The sequence below is a fragment of the Falco rusticolus genome, chromosome 6 (assembly GCF_015220075.1).
Source record: "Falco rusticolus isolate bFalRus1 chromosome 6, bFalRus1.pri, whole genome shotgun sequence".
In the NCBI taxonomy this organism is placed as follows: Eukaryota; Metazoa; Chordata; class Aves; order Falconiformes; family Falconidae; genus Falco; species Falco rusticolus.
This window is the reverse complement of record NC_051192.1, coordinates 71,568,732-71,594,906: the sequence shown is the minus strand read 5'-3', so window position 1 is coordinate 71,594,906 and position 26,175 is coordinate 71,568,732. Positions and strand designations below refer to the sequence as shown.

The 26,175-nt window shown below is 34.8% G+C and overlaps 2 protein-coding genes across 3 annotated transcripts in view; one reads left to right on the top strand and one right to left on the bottom strand.

Annotated features, from left to right (window-relative positions):
* ANGPT2 (angiopoietin 2) overlaps positions 1–16,093 on the top strand; it is a 43,813-nt gene extending 27,720 nt beyond the window's left edge. For both annotated transcript variants that reach the window (XM_037391907.1, XM_037391906.1), the window contains 5 exons: positions 1,394–1,521; positions 9,613–9,714; positions 10,226–10,392; positions 13,371–13,501; positions 14,897–16,093. In XM_037391907.1, coding sequence (XP_037247804.1) covers positions 1,394–1,521; positions 9,613–9,714; positions 10,226–10,392; positions 13,371–13,501; positions 14,897–15,057 — 689 coding nt within the window. In that variant the 3' untranslated portion in view covers positions 15,058–16,093. The remainder of the gene's footprint in view (positions 1–1,393; positions 1,522–9,612; positions 9,715–10,225; positions 10,393–13,370; positions 13,502–14,896) is intronic.
* A 3,317-nt stretch (positions 16,094–19,410) lies between these two features.
* Positions 19,411–26,175, bottom strand: part of MCPH1 (microcephalin 1) — a 50,700-nt gene continuing 43,935 nt past the window's right edge. The window contains exon 12 of the transcript XR_005104898.1: positions 19,411–19,482. The gene's annotated coding sequence lies outside the window, so the exon portion shown is untranslated. The remainder of the gene's footprint in view (positions 19,483–26,175) is intronic.

Sequence of the window (26,175 nt, the reverse complement as noted above, 5' to 3'; positions counted from 1 at the left end):
AAAGAGTAAAGAATCTGCCATGTTTGCCTATAAAATTCTCAGGGCTGGAAATGCACAAGCATATGGAACATCTAATAAAGGTTTTAAAATTAAATACTAGGAGAATTTAAAAATAGTTGTCATTACAACTGAAAAGACAGTATAGACGGACTATGCTACATCACTATAATGTGTTGGATCACAGAAAAGGAAAAGGGTGTTTGGAAGTCCTCACTTTCAGGAGTGTCCTAAATAATACAGTGTAGGTTTTTCTAAACAAAGCAAATCCCAAGTTTTTTGTCTTAGTAACTGACACTACCCCCTTAAATACCATTACCAAGGCTGTACATGTTCCTGCTGATGTTATCTGCTATGCTAGTGCACAAATAAGTAAACAAGTCAAAGTAATGTTGGCTACAACACTGTTAAACCCAGAGTGGAAAAAATAATGAGTGTTTGCCAAAAAGACAAAATTAGCAGGGAAAGCTTCTAAGACAGTATACAAACAATAGAGTGTGGAAAAGCAATTAAAACACTGAATGTGTTATTTTTATATTTAAGGCAAAGCACGTAAACAGGTAAATCATGAATAAGCAAGCTAAAAAGAACATAATAAGCAACTGTAATATAAGCATGTATTTATATGGCACCTAGAACTTTGTACTAACTGGCTGTGCTTGTTAGATTAAATTAAAAGGGAAAATACACAGGACCAACCCCAAAAGGGTCAAATATGAAATATCAGTCAGCAGGCAAAATGCCAGGAAATTCCAATCTCCATAGTTAATAAAGAACTGAACAAAAAGATGAGCCTCAGATTGTTCTGTAAAATAAGAAGGCTTAGCCATATTAAAATACACTTTTTACACAAATGAATTCCAGAAGGGATATATCCTTAGTGGGTCGGGCTGAGATACCAGGCTTCGGGCTGATATATACAAAACTGTTCCTGCTCAACACAGGGGAAAAAAAAACCTACCCAGAACTTCGTAAGAGTAGTTATTCCAGTCAGCTGTATTGTAAAAGATTCCATAATTCTGGCAAAAGGTCATTATTAATATAATCAGTTGCTAGTTAGATGTTTGTAATAGTAGTTAATGCATGCAGAGGTTGTGATGCACGTAGGAGCATACCAAAGGCCATGAAATGAATGAAAGCAGAAACTGTTCAACTGGATGAAGTGCTATAGCCTAAGTTTTCTTATTCAACATATTAATAAGTGTCAGCACTTTTCAACCTGTCAAGCAACCACAGTCGTATCAGAATAATGTCTCTAAATAATATAAAGTAACAACACACATAATTAATACCTTGATTTGTCATTTTTTTCAGACCCAGGCATATTTTTCAGAACCGCAAAGCTTTAAGCTGATTACACTATTAATGCCTTCAATTTCTGTTACATTTTTAACAGCTAAGAACAACTTCATAGCTAAAGAGGAGCAAATCAGCTTCAAAGACTGTGCTGAAGCTTACAAATCTGGACTGACGACGAGTGGAATCTATACTTTAACAGTTCCCAACACTGTACAAGAAAAGAAGGTAGGATAGCTATAAAGTGCTACCTAGGCATAGCGTGTGTTAAACAGTTATTTGATCTGGTAAATAGGCTATTTTAAAAGCTAGTTAATAGTGAAGTTTATTACTTACCATGTTTTTTTATAAGCATTTCATCACTTACAGACCTGAGTATCTCACAAGAAGAAGAAAGTCCTAAAGGTGAAATCTTGACTCAGTTGAAATGAATGAGCATTTATTGTTCATTTCAGCATGCATTCTTTATTTCCACATAATTAACTCAATTAAAGCAATATAGTACTGCAATTTCTTTATAAAATCTCGTAACTCCAACACAGTTGCTCTGCATGATCAGCAGTCTCCTGTCTCCTCTAAGTTCATAGTTCCTCCATATACCCAAGTCCCTTCAGGTGGTGCAAGGATGTATAATCAGGGCCATAGAAGAGTACTCATGGATGTGTACTCACGTAAGCAGTCTGCTAGTACTGGACTCATGTGTGGGTGCCAGTGCTTTGTTACGCAGAGTTTTAAGGGCATTTATGTAACAATTAGATTAGCACTTACATCAGCACAGCTGACACTGGGTAACAGAGGACTTTCCTGGAAAATACTGCCCAGATTTAAATAAAAGTTGAGAGTTTGCAGTGGTTTCACTAGATCAGTTTGAATTCTTTATGGATATCTTTTTCCCCTGTGTGTCCAACTGAAATGAACTTCAATGTCAATTTAAATTACCGTAATACACCATACCTCAGTAGAAGAGACCTTGAGCTAAAAATGGCCCTCAGTGGATGAAACACGATGTCTGATGGAGATGCTCCATCTACTGAAGTAAATAAAATGATAAAGCTTCAGATATTGTAATTCAGTTGAAACAATCAATAGACTCTGAAAGGGAGAAAAGTCCCAGGTGGATTGTGAGGATAACGAATAAAAAATTCCAGTGAGCATTCTGAGGAGAGGGGCTCAAATGATGAACGTTTGTTTCCAAATTTTCAGACACAGCAGTCTGAGGCAGCTAAGGGACATCTGAATATAAATAAAAATGCTTAATATATTTCTTAGACAAACACTAAATAATTTTCTAATCTTATAAATATAAGTACAAATTCTATAATTTCATATTGTAGACATTTCCTTACAAGAAGGAAGTATTTTATGGAATTCCTAAAGCTCTACTAATAATATCAGAAATACTTGGGGAAAAAAAACCCTAACAGAAAATGTACAAAAACAGAGGAAAATGAGGGCACATGTGGAAAAGCAACGAGTAAAACTCTGCCAGAGAAAGCATTTTTTTTCCCCAAAGTTTTCATAGAAAAGATTTAGAAGTTAAGTTCACGAGTGACTAGTCTTTGAAATGCTAGAACTTCATCTAGCCCAAGCCAGACTTTGTGATCTTTACACTTAAAAAGCTCTCAACTAAAGGAAATATCCAATTTGTTTGGGTAAAACCTATAAAATACAACACATCAAACCTGCAATTTTTGCAGAGATCATCTAGTGAAATTTTATCTGTGGTCTGCTTGTCTTGGAGAGTAAAAAGATAAAAAAGGAAGAAAAAGACTGTTTTTCCTTTGAAATAGTCTAGTCTATAGTCAATACATCTGTTTCACAGGAAAATTAGTTACATAAGGTACAATAAAGTGTTTTATTACACATGAAGCAGAAGAGTGTTTAAATAGCATAGATATCTGCAATCACAATTTTTAATGCTAAAGGAGATGCAAGCTACTGCATCACTAAAGTCATAGATTGCATCAGTCTTTGTTAGATATCTCAGGAAGGGTTACATTCCTTAAGTCTCTTAGTATTACTTGTCTCGAGTTTTACCTTTGGTTATAATTTTACTATCAAATATACAGAGCATGCATATTTCCTAAAAGCAGACACAAGTCCATGCCATATTATGGAATGAAAATTTCTGTCATAAGCTTTTAACACTGCATTTTCAAAGCTACAAATGTTTAGGCAATTTATATGATCTGAAGAGCCAGAGTAATGCACATTTCTACAAAATTAAAACCCACTAAAATATTCTGTCCTTGAAATAAAAGTACAATCACAAATTTCCTAGACTATAAATTATTAAATGCTTCAGGTCTGAACATGGAGGCTTAAAACACTTAACAAAAATACCCATTGTGGTAATTGACTAGGTTAAAAAAAGTAGTTAAAATGTAATAATACAATTAAATTAGTAATGAATATAATAATATTATGTTTTAATCTTAATCTGCCCACTTCAGAGAGAGTGAAAAAGACACTGAAAGAGACAGCCAAAGTTTTACTTACTATATGACATGAAGAATAAGAGACTAAAAAATTTTATTCTGAAGCGTATTTTCTTTATATAAATACAAATGCAGAAGAAGAGTTGTCAAGGGAAGTGAACGTTTAGGGATAATCAACACGTTACACCATTTTCAACTGTTTATGATGTGGATGGCCACTCAGACCAGGAAACAGAATGACCTTTTTTATTTGCCAAAAGTGCTGCACTGCTGTTTATGTTTTCATCTTTTCCTCTTGTAACACCTTCTGACCTCCCAACAGGCTTATAAACAACTTCTGTGTAATCTGTAACTGATCCCACTTTACTAATTTGTCTCCTGTTATAATCCAAAACTATAGAACTGCATACAAGAGCTGAGAGGAAAACAATTATTTCATTCCATTAATATTTTCAAGCTTTCAAGCTTTCCTGTTCTGCACCAGGACAAAAGCTAAGTTCTTTTAAAAACACGGAGGAAAAACAGCAGAAGTCTGCTGACACAAGGAAAAATGGGAGAGGCAAGGTCATGGAAAGCTAGTAGCTTCATGTTTACAGCAGTCACCTGAACCAGTTAACCTCCTGGTCTTAACCAGGCAGAATAGTTGAGTCTGGATGACCCTTATGTATTAGCTCAATGGTTTACCACACCTATTGAAGCAGTGGCTAAGATGTTCCCCATTTTGACCTCTGTTGAGCTGAATTTTCATCCTAGAACTGACACATATTCCAAGCCAAGGCCTTTTTAACCAGAACTTCCTAGCAGAAGGTGATTTGGGCAAGTATGAATTTACCAACAAAATGGTTTTGCGTAACTCCTAAAAAATGATCATCCAGACAACTAACTAGCCTTTTCAAAAGGAGCCCATGCCATGGACCTTACATCTGAAATACACATACACAAATTGTTTCCAACCACAAGCATTAAAAAAGACGTATGTGTAGCTTCTCTGATACAGTAAGAGGTCACATGGGATTGTTTTTTCATAATTTTAGAAGTGTCATCATCCATCTTTTTCACAGGGAACTGTTACTAAGTTAAATTACATTATAAACTATGCATGCAGTTATTTTTTCCAGAACAAGGAAACTAAGACTGCAGCTCTTACCTAGTCACATCTCTAGGAGTTAGAGAAAGCAGAATAGAACATCATTGAGCATCATGACTCAAAAGTGTTCAGACAACAGCCAAAAGTGATGCAAAGGGACACTGCGCAGATGTGGCAACTGCACTTGCTTTATAAGCATAAAAACTGTAGTGGATCTTCATCCTGATGACCCAGCCAGAGCCTTACCTCAGAAAGTAGGTCTGAAAACACTTACACCCAAAATCTCCTAATGTACAATTAAAAAGGAAGAAAACCTACTTTCTCTGAAAGTCAGCTTCCTAGACAGTGAAGGCATCCAGTTGACTTCTCACAGTTTACATGCTTATCATCTTTGGAAAGGGGACTACTTCTGGTTACACATATATTACAGCATTTTCAAAAATACAGCACTGCTCTTTAGCTGAAGGTGAAAAGCACAAACAGCTGATCTTACCTCTCCCAGCGCTACAGCTGCTAGAACTTTTAAGTACTGAAACAGTTAATAAGATAAATCTAATATTCCCCCTGCCAATTTGTTGTAATTTGAGAGGCTAAACTCTTTATTCTTTTTGGCATCTGCTTGAAGACTCCTGCTGCCTGCCTAATCTTGGTATCTGTTTTTACTAGTTTTACGAAAGGTTACATTTCTTCCTTTTGAATATAAAACCTAGGCTAGGCTGAAAGGTCAGAAGAGTTCTCTTCTAGTAACGAGTGTTAGAGAAAGCCTCATACACATATCATTTTACTGGAGAATGAAGATTTTTTTTAAAAAAGAAGTTATAATCCAAATAAATGCTTCCTTTCCCTTCATCTTTCACATACATCATGAAGAAATTGTTCCCTCTGCAGACTGATACAGCAATTTATTGTGTTTACTTTAAACTAGGCAAATCCTTTCCTCAGTCTTCCTTTTACTGGATAGCCTATCTCCATCCTTAAAATTACTTATGAATATACATCATTCACTTAGGTATTCATAGTAAAAAGTAATAAAAATAGATCCAACTTATTTCATTAATTTTCTTTCTGCAATCTTTACTACCATTTCTCTTCATTGGCTTCATTTTTTGCCAAACAAGTGTGTATGTAAATTTGAAGTTCCAAGTTTTACAGTAAGTATTTTCATCTTTAGTCAGGGATTTGATTTCTAGGGATATGATCAGGAAAACAAAGCAATGGTTTTGTAAGCAAAGCTGCCTATGTGAGGGCTTGAAAGACAGGGCTCTGGGTTGCCAGTCAAGGCTGAAAGCAAAACATTTCCCTGTATGATGCTTACTTAATAGATGGTACAAAGAATTTTCACTTTATAGCTAGTTCAAGGGAGCAAGTGTGCAACCATGTTATACAGCAGTTAAGAAACCACAAACTGAAATCTAAAACAGCAATCATCTTCTCAGCTTTTAATAGTTACTGTAATACTAGAAGGAGGTGATGTAACCAGTACATTCCCTTTGCCTGTGTGACGCTTCCTACTCAAGAAAGAAAAGGATTTTCCCTTTATTCAAGGCCATAAAACTGGCATCTTTTAGAAGCACTTACAGATGACTGACATGAGATTTTTTGGTATGGAAAAATTATGACCCCAAATTTACATAAAGTTAATAAAATTGTTACTGGTAAGAAAAATCTACATGCAGTTTTTATGGACTTACTTCTTTAATTTTTCATTATGTGTTTCAGTTCTGCTGAAACTGCTTCTGGCTTTTGGAAGAAATTTGAAGTACACCAGTATTTATCCTGAAGAGTCTAACAGTGTCTGTAAAGCTAGTTGTCTTAATGGATACTGTCTGTAACAGGAATATTTTATGTAAAACATTCAGTCATTACTGTTTGAGAATATTTTAATCTCACTAGAACTGAATGAAGTGTTATTTTAAGGCATTTATGTCTTCAGAGTACTAATTCCAGGTGAATAGAAGTTTAGGTGGCAGGCATCAAGGAAATTGCATGTAGCATTCAAAACCATCAGTTGACATTTACAATAGCAGTATCAGACTGGACCAATGGCCCATGTAAATTCATACCCAGCCTCCTTCTGTAAGTAGTTAAAAACTACATGTTTCAGGGAAGAGTGAAAGAGTTCTGTTCTCAGTCTGGCTGCTTATACTGTCCTTTCAGTGGGGTGAAACTACAGAGTCAACAACCTTCTCTACAACCAATGATTTTTTGACTGCTGTTAAATCAGCATTTTGAGTCATATCGAAGCTCAATAAAAGTATCTGTGTCTGCTTTAGCCGATGCCCAGTGTCCCTCTTCATAGCCTCCTGTGGAAATAAGTTTTCACACAGGCATTACATGTTACATGAGTTAGCTTTCTAAAAGAGATTATCATATTTTATAATACCTTATCTTCAGCCTTTCCTTTTCAAGGCAATTTTAAGTTTTACTAGATTTAATTTATATAATATTACTGAATTTTTGCAGTCATTAAATACCCAGGCTAGTAAAAACAAACAAAAAACAGGCTTTGAGATACAAGGAATTGCATACATCAGTACAAATTAAAGTTGCTGCTTTCAGTTAAATTCCATTCACGTTGACATACTTTTAACAAGTAATCCCTAATCCAACTCTTTTCCCTTATTTCTCTTATCTTTCCTAAAAATCTCCAGTTTTCCTAAAAATCCAGCATCTCGTGAACCTCAGATGTTGAACAAAGAGTCTAGATAGAAACTTAAAATACAGTATCTGCTTTGGATTTCCAATGTGTTACAGCCTATTGAAACACTACTATTTGCAGCTCTAAAGGCTTTTGTTCCCTTGAGGTCTGATGCCTTTGAACAGTATGTATGCTACTGCTTGCACTGTAAATACTCTTTGCTTTATATAAACGTGTGTGTAGAACATACATGTAATACATAATACCCTAAAAGAGCCAGCTATATTGACAACTTGGTAAGGAACACACTTTTACTTCCTAAGATGACAGACAAAACACTGCCACAAGACAGAAGGAAAATCTGGCTTCTCTGAAGTAATGCTTTTTCAGTGAATTTCCAGGATGTTTAACAGTTCAAAGAACTCAAATCTGCTAACTGCTAACACTGATTAGACAGCCTTCCATAGAAGAGGATGAAACAGATACACAGCTTCAGTGTCATTCAGTCATGATTTGGGGCATTTATAGGCACACCGTGACAAGCAGCAGTAATAAGTTAGGTGAGAAGGAAGACCACTGAGAGACTTTTTTAAACAAAGAAGGAAACATGCAGATTCATAATGAAATGCTCGGGTCTAGGTGGTGGGATTTTTATTTCTTTGTAATTAATATCCTATCAAAGTGTAAGAAGCCAAATCTTGGCTCCACTACTATAAATGGGAAGGTACAACTTCACTTAATTGATGAAAGCTCTCGAATATAGACTAGAAATGAAGTAGTTTAGTACTGAAACTATAATTTCAAAACTTTTCAAAGATGTGAAACAATTATGAAGAAGACTTACGAGTTTCAGTATCTTGGCAGAAAGTGGCAAACAAAAATACTAAACTTCCAAATGAGACTGCCTAGAGCACTAACTGTGAACTCTCCTAACAGAAATACTTGTACAAGAAATTTAAGATTTTCCTTAAATACTGGTAATAACATGTGATTTAAATAGATACTGATTTCAGTTTGACTTTCATTATGCTGTTCTACACCAGCTTAACTCCACTGACTTCACACATCTACTTTTAAGTTCTGCTAGTTTCAGAAAACCAGAATTAGATGCAACAATTTAAAATTCTTTCTCAAGAGAAATGGTCCTAAATATTCATATATTCACCAGATTTTCTTCTTAATGTATCCCCTATTTCTCCCAAACATGAATCCAAAATTACCTCTAAATTTTCAAAAGATTTTTTTGCATCAGTATCTCCCCAGTATATTGGCACCTTCAGTAATACCTTTTGTCTCTGACACTGCAGTGCACATGCGCCAGAATTCTGTGTAACTCAGTCACTTTCTATTTTAATCTAGAAGGAGACTGACTGAACAAGTCACCTATAAACTTGAATTTTACTGTGCATTTATTGGCATTCTAAAACAGTTCAGTGAACTGCCTGTTATGTGTCAATCCTTTCAAATGTTAAGCAATAACATGGTAAAATTAAAGATGGTGTGTGAATATTTGGAAATGTCTTACAGTTCTTACTTTTTTGTTCTAGAATGTAAGATATTTATTCATTGTGGTCTGTATAATAACATGGCTTCAAGATTTAACTTTCAGATAATAATTTTTCTACACTTAGATTTAGTTTTGGGGTCAGACCATCTGCAAAGACATTGAACAATGACAGTGGAAATAAAAACGTTTCACTTTGCTCACTGCCTGAATTTAACAGTATGTATACTCTGACAAGCCATGGGCAATTTGAATTAATCTCTCACAAAAAAGATGGAGAAGTGAAAACATCTTTAAGGAGAAATTTGTCATCAGGAAAGTCACAAAAATATCAGTGCAAGAGGGAAGTACAGAATCACAAGCTACAATGATTTCTTTTTTCTTCCTTTAACACCAGCAATCAGCTGTTTTTAAGGCATCATTTGTATTCTGTTAAGCATGATATATACTGAGGAATCACATTTATGTGTGGACAGTCACAGCTGCTTTGTATGAAAGCTATGAAAAAAGCGGTTTTAGGTTAATACACATTTTGCATTTGTACACTTTAAAACTTGCCACTATGTAGAACTATGCAGAATACATGATATGTCTTTTTTTTTTTTTGGCATGACTACATGCACTTACACTGTTAACGTGCTTACTCTGGTAGGCCTACTGTGACATGGAAACTGGTGGGGGAGGTTGGACAGTCATTCAGAGACGTGAAGATGGCAGTGTGGACTTTCACCGGACATGGAAAGAGTACAAGATGGTAAACAATGTCTTTTGTTTTGAAGTCTTATTATTAGTCATTATTGTCTGAAATCTAATATAGTAAAGTAACATTAATATCATACTTAGAATGTAAGCAGGTTTTAAAAGTTGGCTTTGTCCTTAGATGTTCATTTAGAAAGCGTCAGAGTAGTATAATTGTTTGCCTAAGCAGACTTGCAAAGTGTGATGTTTGCTTTTAAAGAGAAGCTTCATATCTCTTTAATCAACTGTTCTGTGATACGTCCACATTTTTTCAGTTATTTATATTTGTGTTTCTAGTGGCAACAGTAGAAGCTGCTCCAAATCTACTGAGTAATGTTGATTCACATTTCAGATTCCCGAGTTTGCCTTTGCTGAAATTAACTTCTTGAAATATCACAGATCAATAACCCTAACAGACACAGTAAAATTTTAGTTGACAGACTGAAAACTTTTAAACTTAAAAACTGATAAAGTGATCACTTCAAAAAACAAAGCAAAGCTATTTAAATAAACAACTTGAATTACAGGGATTTGGTGATCCTGCTGGGGAGTACTGGCTGGGAAATGAGTTCGTTTCTCAACTGACTAATCAGAAGCGTTACGTTCTTAAAATACACCTGAAAGACTGGGAAGGAAGTGAGGCATATTCATTGTATGATCACTTCTCTCTAGCAAGTGAAGAACTAAAATACAGGTAAGCAGAAAAATCAGATCTGAATAAAAAAATCTGATAATAAGCATTCTAGATTGTGTACATGCATGATCTCATTTCATAAAATGATGATGGTTTTTCAGTTCACTCATAACAGTTGCTCCATTTTTCACCTATTGCCTGAAACAATTTTTTTTTGCAAGGGAGAAAACGTGTAGTTTACTAGTGCATATGGTGAATGTAACACACAAGATGTGCAAAGATGAAGAGATGGTATGGTATAGGATAGGTGCCAGTACAGCAGCTGGCAGTGCACAGTCTTCAGACAACATCAACCTGTCTGCAGTTGCTACCACATCTTGATTCCATGCAAGAAATAGATTTCCGGAAGGTAGATGACTAAGAATAATACTACAAGGAGATTCCCCTTAAGTCAGTGGCTAGTATGAGCTGGTCTGATGTCATGAAGAGCACACTGAGGTAATGCTGCCACTTTCTGTGACCCACTGGCTTGTGACCCACTACCTGTGAAAATGAAGTTAAGAGCAGATGTCCAGTCTCACACACTGTCAAACTTGTAAATTTAAACACAAGATTTTAATGAACCTATTACTTACGCTCCCATCATTCTGTAAAATGTAAAGCTTCTCAATTTCTTCTTACATATGTGGTTTAAATAGGAAATAATATATATTTTAAATAAGTACTTTATATATAAATAAATATCATAGTATTATACATTTTAAATAGTATAGTATCACACATTTTGAAATAGTATCAGCTGCGTGAAATATACAGGCAGTTCATACTATAGTCTCCAGGCTCTCTGTAAATGCAGTAGATAGGTATTGTTGATTATAGAAGAAACTAGAGACTCTGCAGTGTATAACAGATACTTTCCTACTACATGGCCCATGAAATTTTTATCTAAGAGTCTTAAAGATTCACGGAGCTTCAGGTGACTGGACAGAAAAATTGTCTAAATTTAGATGAATTTTTCCAAGTTTTCTAGCAACTATTTGTTGTAAACAAGTCAGTCTGACACCTGAGAGAACTGATGCTGTTATTTCAACTCAGGTCTTACATGCAAAGCAATCCAAAACTATCAGCATCTCTCCCATTAGATCTTACTGCCTTAGCAGTATACAGTTGTCTGAACTCCAAAGCAAATATTTTTTCATCTGGAAACAGTTAGAATCTACAGCAGAGAATTTTGTAAGTAATGCTTTAAAATACTTATAAGGCAACCTTTGCAAAACGGCTCATTACCTTTGTTCATTTAAAGTATTAAAAATTAATTACTGAAAACTAAGATGATTGACTGCAAATACATACTTTAATATGCAACCAAACATGGAATGCATCATAAAATGCAGTGGTTTAAATATATTTACATTAATAATTATATTATAAAAAAGAAAAAACCTTGCAAAGTATCAATTAAGAGCGTCTTCCATTGCATTAAAAATGACAATATATTCTTAATGCTGGAAGGATTACGAGTTGGGCCATAAAACTCAAATTTCATAGATTCATAGAAAAATTGAGATAAGAATGGACTTTGAGTCAAAATTCCTGATTTCAAAGGTCTGAGGTCAGACCGGGATGCTCAAGGCTTTATCTGGCTGGGTCTTGATAACCTTCCAAAGGTGGAGACTGTGCAACCTGTTCCACTGCTTATCTGTCCTCATGGTGAAGAAGGTTTTCCTGTTACCCAGTCAGAACAATTTACATCCACTGCCTCACACCAACTGATATACTAAGCCATACTTCAAAAAATTTAATAATAATAATAATAGCAACAACAACAATAACAATAATAATAATAATAATAATAGACCAAAAGTCTGCTTACATTAGACTTCAAATGATAATTGAAAATCAAACCTAGGCTCACACATTATATTTGGAACCTTTAATACCATTTTTGTTAGAAACTGGCTGACAGAATTTTGAAATCATCTGAAGAAAAGACAGAATATTTAACTTTGTGAAAGAGATTTTTGAGAAAATCTGTAACGAACAGATCTTTTAAAACCTAAATGAATAAAAATTCATTTATTAATAATATTTTCAAATAGAACATATAAAATGGGTTAAAATTATCTGTTAAACTACCAAAGACAGCATCTATCATAAGCAGAGGATTACGTGAAAGATGAAGACTGATCTGGGGACAAATTACTTCTCCACACAGAGTCAGATCTCTTCCTTAAACAAACAGAACGCTTCTGAGAAGGATGAACTATTTGATACAGAAATGAAATCACCAAAGAGAGACTGTGGGAGCAGAGGGCTCAAGTCCTTCCAATTCAGGGTAACACAGTAATAGCTGTGTAATTGCCTCTCCAGTTTGGTGCCCTGTGCGTCTCCCCACTGAGACTGCATCTGCACCTGTGTAAGCCCATCCAAACAACACCAGCCTCGCTGAAAGCTTATCTTGCCAGGAAATTGAAGTACACTTAAATACCTGTGACGATTTAACAAAAATAAATCTATGAGGGTGTGAAAAGGAGAAGTAATTAGGAAAGTGGAAAGGGAAATACTGAGCAACTCCTAAAGTACCAGATACTAGTAGGTAATTAGTAATCCAGGTCATGCTATTATGTCTTGTAGATGCAAAGTTGTAACACTACCTTGCCGTGTTGTGCTAACAACAAAATAGGAATCAAAAAAGTTCTGGTTTAAACTTTTGAACTTGATTAAAAAAATAACTGCACACAATATACTTACAGTACTAAGAAATGCATGATGTATTTGAAATTTTTTTCTTCTAATATGACATGAACAAAACAGTCATTTCTACAAATGTAGAGGCTATTCATTAGAATATTACGCTCACCATTTCTGCTCATATGAAAACACCATGCTGCAAAACAGCTCACAACAGTACATTGGCCAGAAGAGAACTTAACTGTTTGAACAGGATATTTATTGCAAATGATTCCATTATTATTTTGCAGATCAGCTACCACTAACTTCCATGTAATAATTGTTTTTCCATTCCTCACTTTCTACAGGATCTACCTTAAAGGACTTACTGGGACAGCGGGCAAAATAAGTAGTATAAGCCAACCAGGAAATGATTTTAGCACAAAGGATGCAGACAATGACAAATGTATTTGCAAATGTTCACAAATGCTAACAGGAGGTAGGAATGTTTTTTTGTTTCTCCGTCTTCCTATTTTTATTGGCACTGAAATTGTCTAGGAGATAAATTATAATTTCAACTTGGTAAATTTTGACTATTGAAGAAGTCCAAAACTCACAGATAGAAACACTAGTACAGTGACTCCAAATGAAATATTTTAACATTTGACAGAAGTTAGTTAAAGTAAAACATGAGAAGTTAAAACTGGAGGAAAAAAGTCTCTGAAGTTGGGGTACAATAAGCCTGTAATTGTGGATCTAATCAGAGAGAGCAGAGTCTTCTTCCAAGGAAAGAAATAACATTCAGAGGTCAAAACACTTAACTCCCCCCCAAAAAACCCTCTACCCTTGTAGAGATTCAGTTAGTTAGTGAAATGGCTCCTGATTCTTTAGGCACAAATTCTTTCCCCAACTATTGAGGAGAAGAAAGCCCCCCAAAACTGTTGTATACCATACATGTCACAGAAAGGTATGAGTATTTAATTCCATATTTCGATATTATTATGAAATGGCAAAAATACACCACATATATGAGATAGCTGTAGTTTTCTCATGATTGTTCAGTAGTGGAGTTTTAGGTGGTATTTTTACCTTGAACCACACAAGCCATTCTGTAATTTGTTAGTCTAGAATTCCACATTCTGAAATGTGGGCAACTGCTTTGTAAATTTGACTTCTGTTCCTGTTACCTCTTAAGCAATGGTTTGTTTCCCTATAGCACAAGTTGCAAGACAAACAGCTTCAGTTTATCCAAAAGGATAATTGGATTACTGCCCTGCAAAACAGAACACACACATTATCACCACCGTAACAAAAGTAGAAAAATATTATCTTCTTAATAAAAATAAATTTTCCTTATGACCCACTAACAGGTCAGGACCACAAGGATACAAAATAAGTTTGGGCTGCTTTTCTTCTCCTTTTCTTTCTTACCAAGTTTCAGCACGGAGGTTTCAAACTGATCTGCACAGAGAACTGAAACAGATAACTGAATTAATACTCTAAGAAGAATTAAGAAAGGAACTCAGATCTGTGAAGAACAATAATTTACCAAAGAGCAGATGAAAACCAAAGACAACTCAGTATCATTATAGCTCAAGTCAAGTTCTGCCCTCAGACTGTCAACAATAACATTTTATATCAATAAGTTAAGCTTGATTGAAGACCTTCCCTTCTCAAACTACAATGTATTAAATAAGCTTCAAAAATATGTAGTTAATACATAAATATGTTTCTTTTCTGAGTATGAGGGAAGTATTTTATACTGACACTTCCAAATTATAAGAATGAAAAACTGGGTTTAGATTTCTTTCTCATTTCAGGACAACAAAGTGTGCTTATACACTATTTTGAAAATCACCTCTGCTGATGTTTTTCTTTGTTTTCTGTCTTGCAGGATGGTGGTTTGATGCATGTGGCCCTTCTAACCTCAACGGAATGTATTACCCATTACGACAAAACAACAACAAGTTCAACGGTATCAAGTGGTACTATTGGAAAGGCTCCGGATACTCTCTCAAAGCCACGACTATGATGATTCGACCAGCAGATTTCTAAATGCTTTTGCATTATGTGAATTATGTATTTGTATAGTCTTCAAAGACTTCATTTGCTGAGCTTATAAACACACATCTGCAACTTGTCTCATTTTCAAGTCCAGAAAAATACGCTAGTGTTCTGAAGGGATCAGTTCAGTACAATTCCTGAATTGCAGTAGCCTTGATCAGCTAAAGCTCATATTGTTCAACCAGACACAAAGTCTAAAGCATCAACCTGATTGATATAATAGTGATTTGGTGAAATGACTGAATAAAAAGAACATCCAAGAAACTGTCAAGACACATTAAGGACTGTTTTACTGATCATTTATGTTACGTATGTGTTAGTAAATAACTGGAACTGTGAAAAATACCTAAAATAGTTTTAGAAATACGCATTTTGCCTCATCACTGAACATTAAACATTACTCTAATATAAAACACTTAACCAGTAACTATTTATCTCTCTGTGTCATGTTTGCCTTCTGTGTACATAAAAAACTACTGTCCTGTAATTAGCTCAATACTGTAGTTAATGAATATGTTCTTTCCCCTCATAGTGTCCTAAACAAGTTCTTACACTTATTCAGGGATTTTTTTCCAATAGCCTGTATTACTTTATTTAACAGATGACAAATAACATTTAAGTACTTTGCATTTATTCTTGGGAAATACCATGTACGAAAATCACCATTTCTTTCAGTTTGTACGTACTGCTGTCACGATCTTTAAGTTACAAAAATCCCTGCAAATTACAATATAGTGTGTATTTCTTTGTATTTTTGTGAAGATTGCACTTTTTTTCTTTCCTTGTTATTTACCTGTAAAATAACTGATCTGTATTTTATAAACTGAGACAACGGCATTACCACCAGGTGTCCGGTTGTCTATGACAATCTGTTATCACCTGGTGCTGTAGTACATCTATAAGTTTTGTAAAAATGACCTAACTGAAAAACATATGCAGGTTCTTTGATACCATTAAATTCATGCTTATGACTTAAGATGCAAATTACTACATGTTAAAAACAGTAAAAAAAGAAATCTGAAATTTATCTAAATTAATTCTGTTGGCTTTTTTCAGTAAGGTTAGGACTTCTCCCTAGGTGGGCCCTTAACGTATGCAACAATGTGAGTAAATTACTCTACTAGGTGATGTTTACTTTTTTTAAAATTTAAGTACTGTATGCTTTAAAATTGTGTACTGTACACTAAAGTTCACATTAAGAAGATATTTCTTCATAAATCACACAAAATAGTTTTGTGGAGATTTTTCCCCAAATTAACTTTAGGTTTTAATTCTCATGCTTAGTCTTTGCCTTGAAGTAATATTTTTGTAAACTTTTAATTTCAGTGGATGACTGAATTAGTTACAAGGCAAGAGCATCTCTCATATCAGAACGAAAACCCCAGACACAATGTTTCTGGAGGCTTACTTAACTAAAGGTATTCCATCTTAAAAACAGTAAAAGATTTTGAGAAAGATGGAAGAAACTCTTCATTTTATACAGACAGTCATTAAAGCTGGTCAGAGTACCCCACCACCACTCTTTTTCACTGAAAATGTGTCAGCATTACTAAAGGGTAGCAGAGACAAGAAATACTTCTTATATTACTTCATGATCTGATGTTAAATAAACCTAACAAATGTAAATTAACAGTCATCATCTGAAGAGCATAAAATAATGTATTTAAAGATTACTATTTAATATTTTATTCTTTCTCCTCAAAAACTTGTAAGGATATACTTATCCCAAACTAAAAAAATTAGTTCAAAAATTGCTTTCATGAATTTCTAAGAAATGTCTTAAAGAGCAAGTCTAGCAGGTGGCCAGCAAGCTAGTAAACAAGCTAGACAAACCAAGAAGCACATGACATACCAAGAGAGGCCTAGAGAGCTGGCTTTTCTCGGCCTGGAGAAGGGAAGGGGAAGGGGAGACCTTACTGCTGTCTACAACTACCTGACTGAGGACACAGGGAAGATGGAGACAGACCTTCTTGGCGGTGCGCTGCAATGGAACAAGAGGCAGCAAACACAAGTTGGAATTGGGGAAATGCATTTTCTTTTTAATTTATTCATTTATGACCATGAGGGTGGACTGGAGAATCCCTTGGAGCACAGCACTGAACCAGACAACCTTCAGAGGTCCCTTCTGATCTAAAATACTTTGTGATTCTATGAAATTTAATAGAAATTCTGAGTCTAGATTACTGTAGTGTTTCATTGCATTTAATTAGGCAACTAAAGAAAATACCCCCAATATTTGAGATTGTATGCATATCCAGCCCAATAGTCTAAAAAAACCCAAAACCAAAACCAAGAAAAGCTTCTTAAAAACCATGATTGAATCTGGGACAGTATGAGTGCTCAACCTGGCAAAGGAAAATAGTGCTAAGTTTTGGTTGACTTTACCTTTCATTATTTTAGTAAGAAAACACTATATGACAGGAATAGTTACATATTGCATGGTTAGTTTTGATTTGCTGAAAAAAAGTCTTTATGAGGCTTAAGGCCTTTTGATGACTATTCTGGGAAAGTGATCAAAGATAGTGGTGTAGACATTGAATGGATCAATTGTTTAATGACACTTTTTCATTTTTTGGGAAAATGGAGTAACTCATCAACAAGAATGTAGAATTTCAAAGTGAATGCTTATAAATGACGTTTTAAATGAGATTGCATGGCTTAAACTGCAACCATCAAAGTGAAGTGAGAGGACCTTTCAGAAGGAATGCCATTACTGGAAAAAGAAGGCTGCAACAACTGCTTTGGACCTGACACAAACAATTAAAATGTAACAGCAAGATAGTCCCTTCTTTTAATTCCCTCCTGTAATCAAATAAACAGTATTTAAAAGTGGAATGCACTTCCATTTTCTCTAAATACACAAGGAAAGGAATATGAACATAATTCATGCTCAAATAATTATTATATCTTTAAAAATATGGTATCTGTTACAGTAAGAAACCAGAATGACTCAGGGAATGATTGGAAAAGTGATGGAAATACCACCTTGGACACTACGTTCCTCTGCAAGAGGAGCACATGGCAAAACAAGTGATTTAGGTTCTCAGCACAACCATAACGTCCCTTAATTTTATCTTGTCACCATCTCTCAATCTCATCCTCCTCCTCCATATTTCTGCTTTAGGAATAAAGACTGTAAACGGAATCTACAACCCCAGCAGGAACGACTTTCAAAGAATGTTATGTATGTTGTTACTGATGGTACACTTGGTTATTAAACAAAGTAGTCTAAGAAGAAACAAAATTCAAACCAGCTTAATCTGAAGTACTGTGTTCTTTTTTCGTACAAATAACAGAAAAGAGGGGAAAAAAGAGCATGCTGCTTATTTTTCGCATTTTTACCATTCTTAATGTATTTGCTATATATAAAAAAATGAGTTTCTCCTTTTAGAAAAAATACTACATTACAATGGATGATTTGGTTCTTTGGGCTTATTTCAGAATAACTACTACAGTTTTCCTACACTTTGAGAACATACAGCATATACTCATGAAATAAAATCTTCACCTTGAACACATAAACTTACATACAGATTTAGAAAGAATGTTAAAATTAACAGTTAATATTATAGTAAAGTTCAAACCCCTTTAAATGTTCTTTCCTCAAAGCTTATATGAAACTTTGAGAACCGAGTAGCAGATGATAATATATTTAACTAGCTGCTACAATGTGTAAGAGAAATTGTGAAACCTTTTTTGGAAAAACTATTAAAACTATTATTGACTAGTAACCTGCTGGAGTTCTACTTGTTTTAAAACCAAAATAAAATTACTGTTTAATCAATTACAACACATGGAGTGCAGATACACTAGGGCACAGACACACCATGCCCCTACATACACACTTTCGCACAAATGCACAATTCAGTACTTGGGAATGATCACTAAAGGCAAGAAAAATGCTTCATTTTATCCACATAGTAGTTTTAGAAGCCCACATAAACTTTCCTTTGCCAAAGTAATTTCTGGACTGAAAATACTGAATCCATGATCTGAATATTCTTTCTGTTAGGTGATAATGTGTCTCTCCAGCTTATATACAAACACAAATATAAAATACACCAAAAGAAATAAAAGGATGTTTATACTTTAAAAAAAAGCTAGTTTATTCAGAAGCTAACTGGTGAATCAATTTTTTGCATTTTCCATGCAAACCAAAAGTTTTTGCATGCATTTAAAAAAGTAGTGGAGAAAGGAGAAAATAACACCTTACAGTATTTGCTTTAGAAAAATATTTTTTCTAGTACGCTGCCTTGTTGACAAAGCCTATTTAAAGGGCCAGTCATTTCCCAGATAAACAATAGAAAGGTCACAGGCTTAAAGGGCCATTAAACTTACAGGAGCTGCAGGGAAGCTGGATGAAAGCTCATACGGTTCCTCTGAGATCCAATGGCCCAATTCCAAAGACGACAGAACCTAAAATAAATTAAGAGGTAACTAGAAGTCTTCCAATTTCTAAAATAGCAAACTCTTTGAATGTGTAATTAGAAGTAACAGTGCAGTTGTAATAGTTGGTTTGATATTTCATTTACCCAAATCAAATGATTCACTGAAAAATCAAGCAATCAGAAAGATAAAAATTTTACAAGTGAAAGAAATCATTAAAATACCGAAGTCCTGTTTCTATGCATGGCTACATTAAATTTGAAAACCTTGTGAGAATGTTAGAAAATTCAACTTTCTGCATCATGATACATAAAATTAAAGATTTGAAAAGGGAAGTCACACTGTATAAGTTCTGTTCTCTTGGTTCAGTTAATCATTGAACTTCATGAAGTTTCTGTTGACCCATTTCTCCAGCCTGTCAAGGTCCCTCTGAATGGGAACACCTATCTGGTGTATCAAACGCTCCTCACAGTTTTGTAACATCCACAAACTTGCTGAGGTTGCACTCCTCCCCATCATCCAAATCACATATGAAGATGTTAAAAAATAATGGACCAGTATCAATCCCTTCTACTGACTGGGATTATGCAACTATTGTATATAATCCAAATTACATATATAAATAGCTTGCAAAGAAGAAAAGTTCAATTCATTCTCTTTATTATCCTCCTTTGTCAATGACATGTGGTAGAGTACAAAAAAAGGATGCTAACAGTGCAGAGTACCAACTGTCTGGAAAATACATAATCCGTTGTGTTCAACTGAGCTCTGAAACATTGGATCAATATGATTCTTGGAGACTAGCAATCCTAACACTTCAGATTACTTCCAGACTTCTGTTCCCATCAGGGCCACCACAAAACGGTTAACAGAAATAAAACTACTTGAAATGGTTGTATTTTCAATTTCTAAATATGCTGGTTTTATTTTTTTTTTTTTTATATATAAAACTTTCCCCAAACTACTCTATCCAGTATTTTTCCTGGGCTGATTTTCTAAACCATTCTTCAAAACAATTTATCATTATAAGTTGCAACTGTTAAGACTCCAATACTAAAAGCCTCACAGTGTTCAGAGACTATGCCTCAAGTGGTAAAAGCATCATCTTTATGGGAAAATGGAAAAAGACTGAAGCTCCTACCATGGCTCTGCCCTTGAGTTGTACAAAGGACATTTTGCTACTAATTTCCACACAGTCTAAATTCTGAAGCACACTGGTGGAAGAGGGGTTTATTCTTCTCATTGGCTTCATCAATGTGATTGGAGCAATAAAGCCTCTCACATTGGCTGGCAAGTTCTTTACCATGTTTGTCCACTGTCACACAGTTCAACAACTTTCCCCTTTTACAGATAACTGAGCTTCACAGCATCCTTTCTGTAGGTGCCATCTGGCACACCTTAAACATGAGTTCCAAAAAGCATTGTTACCCACTAGTGAGAGACAGCACGATTCATACATGCAACCTTAAAAAGCACAGCAACCCTCAATACCTTGGCTGCTCCTACAGCAACAGGTAGTAAGTGAACGAGGAGTGTACCTATACCCCCAAAATGAGATATATGGAATTTATTAGAACATAAATCCCTGTGTTCAGGATAATTCTTCTACCCCTGGCAGTCACATTTTCCCTACATAGTTCTCTAGCCATTTCAAATAGATGATGTCTGTTTCTTACTGTTAGCACAGCCATGCACCATTAAATTGTTGTCATTACTCACCTTGGAACAAGCTGAATTTCATCAGTGCATGAAATTATTACCATGCTTGACTCACAATTAACTGAAATATTCTGTATTTTTTTATTCTTTTGGAAGATGCCGTACAAATCCATATATGCCTAGTTTTAATGTACATTATAAAACTTTACCTCATGAAATTTGGGAACCAGTGCTATGAAATGTTCCCCTTAGGCAAAAACTGGCATAATAGGTATCAAGCATGATAAAGTTATCCTTTACACTGTTACAGCTCACTAACTAAACAAGGTTCTAAACTGAACAGTCTGATGATAAACTAGTAAAGTAAATCTTATAAAATGGCCTAATTGTATTTAGGAAAAAAAAAAACTTTCTGCAAAGGGCTGTTTTGCGCTGAACCTGTTGCTGCAAGAAGCAAATGCAAACTGAATTTAGAAAGTAATTTTGTTATTAAAAACAAGTTCTATAGTCTTTAGTGCAAAGTAGTTTATGCTTGATGACTTTCAGAGGAGCTAGCAACCTGTAGTATCAACTGATACAAAAGGTGGTGCTTTGCATGATGTGGCAAGTGGTGTTTTACGTGGGAGGGGAGGCGTCCAGTTTTGCAGGCTATTGGAAGTGAACAGTGATCATTTTTATTTGTTAATAATGAAAACCAGCACATCTTCAAACTTACTGTTGAACTTTGACTAAAATCCAAAGAATATTATGTTTACTTTCAGAAAACACACAACCAAATATTTGAAAATGCAACAGCTGTACAAAAAGGAGAAAATAATTCTATCATATTAAATCTAAAAATAAGAGATAAGCACATTAATAAGTCAATGACCTTTAAAAACTATTCAAAACACAGTAATGCATTGCTGTGTTTAGTGAAGAAAAGCATAGTAACTTCTTAAAAACATAGTTAAGACTGCAGCTTAGGATTTTAAGGTAGTACCTTAAAATAGTTACTTTTTACAAGAATACTGAAATCTGTTAGCTTTATACTTATAGTCGTATATATTTATTGCAAATAAAAGAAACGTGTAAATCCAAGCCATTTTTCTTTTAATGACAGTATGAACTGACTTTAACTGAACCAAGAAAACTGTAATGCCTAATACAATTCTTAGACACAAGCTGCATGAAAATAACTTCTTTGTAAATAACTTTGAGGAGGAACAGATGTACCATGCTGTAAAATGTGTACATCATGTCCTTATAGTACCAAAATGATGTTTGTACCAAGAGTAGCAGGCAAACAATGCAAATTATTAAGACATAATCATAACTAATCTCTTGGGTTTAAGCAATCCCATTGCATTTTCCAGGCCAATTATATGGTAACAGCCTCTGTTAATCCTTGTAGTATTTACAGAATTTTGTTTAGAATTTAATTTTGTTTATCTTCACAAAAGATGGATTAATGCTTGTCCATCATGGTTCTGGAATTGAGTACAAAGGCATCATATCTACTTTCCTACATAAAAAGAAAATTAGATACAGAGTTCATGAACAGGTCCTGCAGTAAATAATTAGGTTACCAGTCACCAAAACATTCAGTTTTCATGAACAGAAAGGCAAAAGCTCTCCATTCTAAGTAACTGAAATTTTGCTTCTGACTTTGGCAGAGACAAATTTTCAACCAGTATATTTTCATAGCAACACTAACAAAATGGTTCAAATTAATCTAGGACGAAAACAAGTTATGATTTGCAATATTATCCTTGAGTAAACTGTGTTTTATTGTTGTCAGTAATATCTTCATATTCAACAGTTCCTTAGAATGTGAAAAAGGGCTACGAAAAGCTGAAATACTTCAGAATATGTGTTCATATTGAGAAGAGCTATCTAGAAGTTTTCAAATGTGCAGTTACAAAAGATCTAGCTTAAAATGTTGTGATAAAGCAGTACAGTATGGATCAAGCATGAATACTGAGTATAGGAGTATCAGAAGTTGGCAAAATACAACTGATAACACTGAGATATTAAGAATGTATCCAGTTCTAGTAGGATGCAGTCTTGCTGGTCATGGAGGACCAAGAAAGGAGGAAATAGGAAGAGGGAAGAGAAGAGAGAAATGCATAGTTTTTCTGTGGCATTCTTACAGCCTTAAAGAATGTTTTCCTTTGGGTTTGAACTCAAGATTCAAGTTGATCGATCTTATGTTACTATATAATAGTTCCAAAGTATGGACTATTTTATCTAATTCAGCAGCAGGCAACCTGTATGGCATGGAGCTCCAACAAGTGTCCTGCAGATTATACAGCTATATAAGGTTAGCCTGTGTGCAAAGTTTTCCTTTGCATATCCATATTAGTTGTGTTCTTTTATTCACACCATATAGGAAAATTTATGTCACACATCAAGTTCTCAAGGGTCTGAAAACACACTCCTTGACTAGACATAATTTAAGGCCTCTTACCCATCCAGCTAGCATACTGATCATACGGGATTTATGCTTGACTAACTCATCCTGAAATATATAAACAGAGTGCTATGAAGATTAAACCTTAAACAGTAAGTTTGATATTTCTCCAACATCTATCTTTGTAAGTTTTACCCTTTTGTCAGAAGAAAAAAAACCATTGCAGCCTAAATTATCTCTCCAAGTTACAAGCAAAAAGGTAGAGGTAAGTGATATTTTAGCTTTTTAAAACATTAAGAAATATCTTCCAAAAGACAATTATCACTGCTCAAAATCAATACCATTGGTATTTTACCAATGAAAGTACTATGGCAGGATTGACTACCATATAGAAAGGCATTTAAAAGACTCAGTATTGTAGCATTAATAAAAGGAAAAGATTATTTTGCTTAAATGAAATTCTCCAGACTAATCTTCTATGAAATTCCTCATGATGGTTAAGTAAGGCTTCAGCTTTCTCTTCTCTAGTTAAATTATTCAGTTAAAAAAACTGAGTAAAAAGATGGCAAAATTATGCCAGTGGCACAATTAGAAGTAAGACAATAATGCGCCTATGTGATAAAATACATACATTTAACCAGATCAAGAAATATTTTTGTAAGAAGGTCAAAGCACTATTTTATTTCAGTGCAACAGATTACTTAATTACTTGAGGAATTAGACATTTATGGACAAAGCTATATCCAGCCTCATGAAAGGTTTAGGCACAGTTCTAAAAAAAATTAAAAATAGCAATATTCACAGATAAACAGATATTATAACACTGAACAAACTTTGATTTGGAGAACTGAATTCTGAAATTTTTCTCTAGTTCCTTCTCATGCAGCTCTCCTAGTAACTTCAGAACTTTGTCTAAGCAGCGGCTCAATAAAACGAGTGAAGACAACTTCAGCATTTGATCCAATAATATTTACAAGAACTAACTAATCCTTGGAACAATTCCATTTAACTTACTGGTATTATAAGAGGGATAGATATGATCCTGTGATAAGTCTAAAAGGTAGACTGTAAGGCAGCAAGAAAATCTGGCATTGCTACTAGTCAGTACTGGTCTATAAAGAGTATGTGTTGATGTTTTCACCATGGATTGGTTCATAAAAGTGCAGCGCGTAACATGGGCAATGAAATTTCAGGACAGCAATTGTCAGAATACTGATTATCCAAATACTGCCTTATGAACAAAGATAGGAAACTATTTTACTGGACTTTTGTACTAGCTGTCTACATCTTTAGCTATTTTAGTAGTTATTTGAAGCTTCTTCTCAAGGAATTATACAGCTTTTGTGTTTACCTACAATATTAGGAGAAAGGAACTTACACCAAATATGTTATTACTTGTTTAAAACTGCATACAAAACTAAGTGTGAGACAGATATTTCAATGTATTTCATTCACAGACACAAAGAATCATGTAATAGTCGAGGCTGGAATAGATCTGTGCAGTTTGTCTTGTCCAAAGCCCCTCCTCAAATATGTTCCTCTTAATGCAGCCAAGGGTGCTATTGTTTTTCGGTTGTTTTTTTTTTTTTTGCCACAAAGACACATTACTGGACCGTTAATGTGACTAAAGATGCAAAGCCCTTTATTCCAAGGGAAATTAATCCCCATGAACTTCTGAAACCCCCAAGGTGTACCATAATAGCATCTTCAGATAACAACATGTACATCATGTAGGACAAGCTTCACACTGGTTAAGTGCCAGACAGCTTGAAAACAAACAAGCAAAAAGAGTTTGTTTTCAGCCCAATAACTAAATTCTGAAGTATTTATAAGAAAAAGGAAACCATGAAATTTAAAGTTATTCTACAACCCTTTTCAGTATAAAATGAAGAGCTATTTCCATATAAATTCCAGCTATGTTTTAGAGCTCTGGAAACATGAGGAAAGCTGAAAAACTGTCATTTGCACTGTCAGATCAAGTAGTTAATCTGTATTATCACAGTGAACAACTGAGGTGTTTAATCCTGGGCTGACAGGTAAAATCTTTACCTGGTCACTACTCACTCCCTACCCCAGCAGGATTGGGGAGAGAACTGGATAGGCAAAAGCAAGAACAACTCCCCCCTCCCCCACTCCCCGCCCCACCTTGTGGGTTAAGATAAAGGCCACTAATAAGTGAAGGGGGAAGAAAAAAGTTCTAACACCCCCAAGTAATGTAAAAGTAATCATTCCCACCAGCAGACTAATGCTCAGCCAGTCTACAAGCAATGGCTGCTTTGGAAAAAAACCCTCCCAGTTTTATAGCTGAATGTGATATCATACGGTATGGAAAATCTTGGATCAGTTGGGGTCAACTGTCCCAGCTGAGTCCCCTCCCAACTTCTTGTGCATCCCCAGCCTACTTGCTGCAGGGGGCTGACAAAAAAAGAGAATAACGATACTGTGTAAGCAATGTTGAACAACAGCTAAAACACGAGTGGCTTACCACCACTCTTTTGGTCACCAGTCTAAGCACCATCCAGGCTATGATGAAGAAAATTAACTCCATCCCATCTGGGTTCAGTACAGCAGTTCATGATAATCTTATCTTTATGGTAACAGCCTTTTAACTCTATATGCTAGTCCACAAGAAATTTTGAGGATATACAGTGATTATTTGATTTGGATGTTTG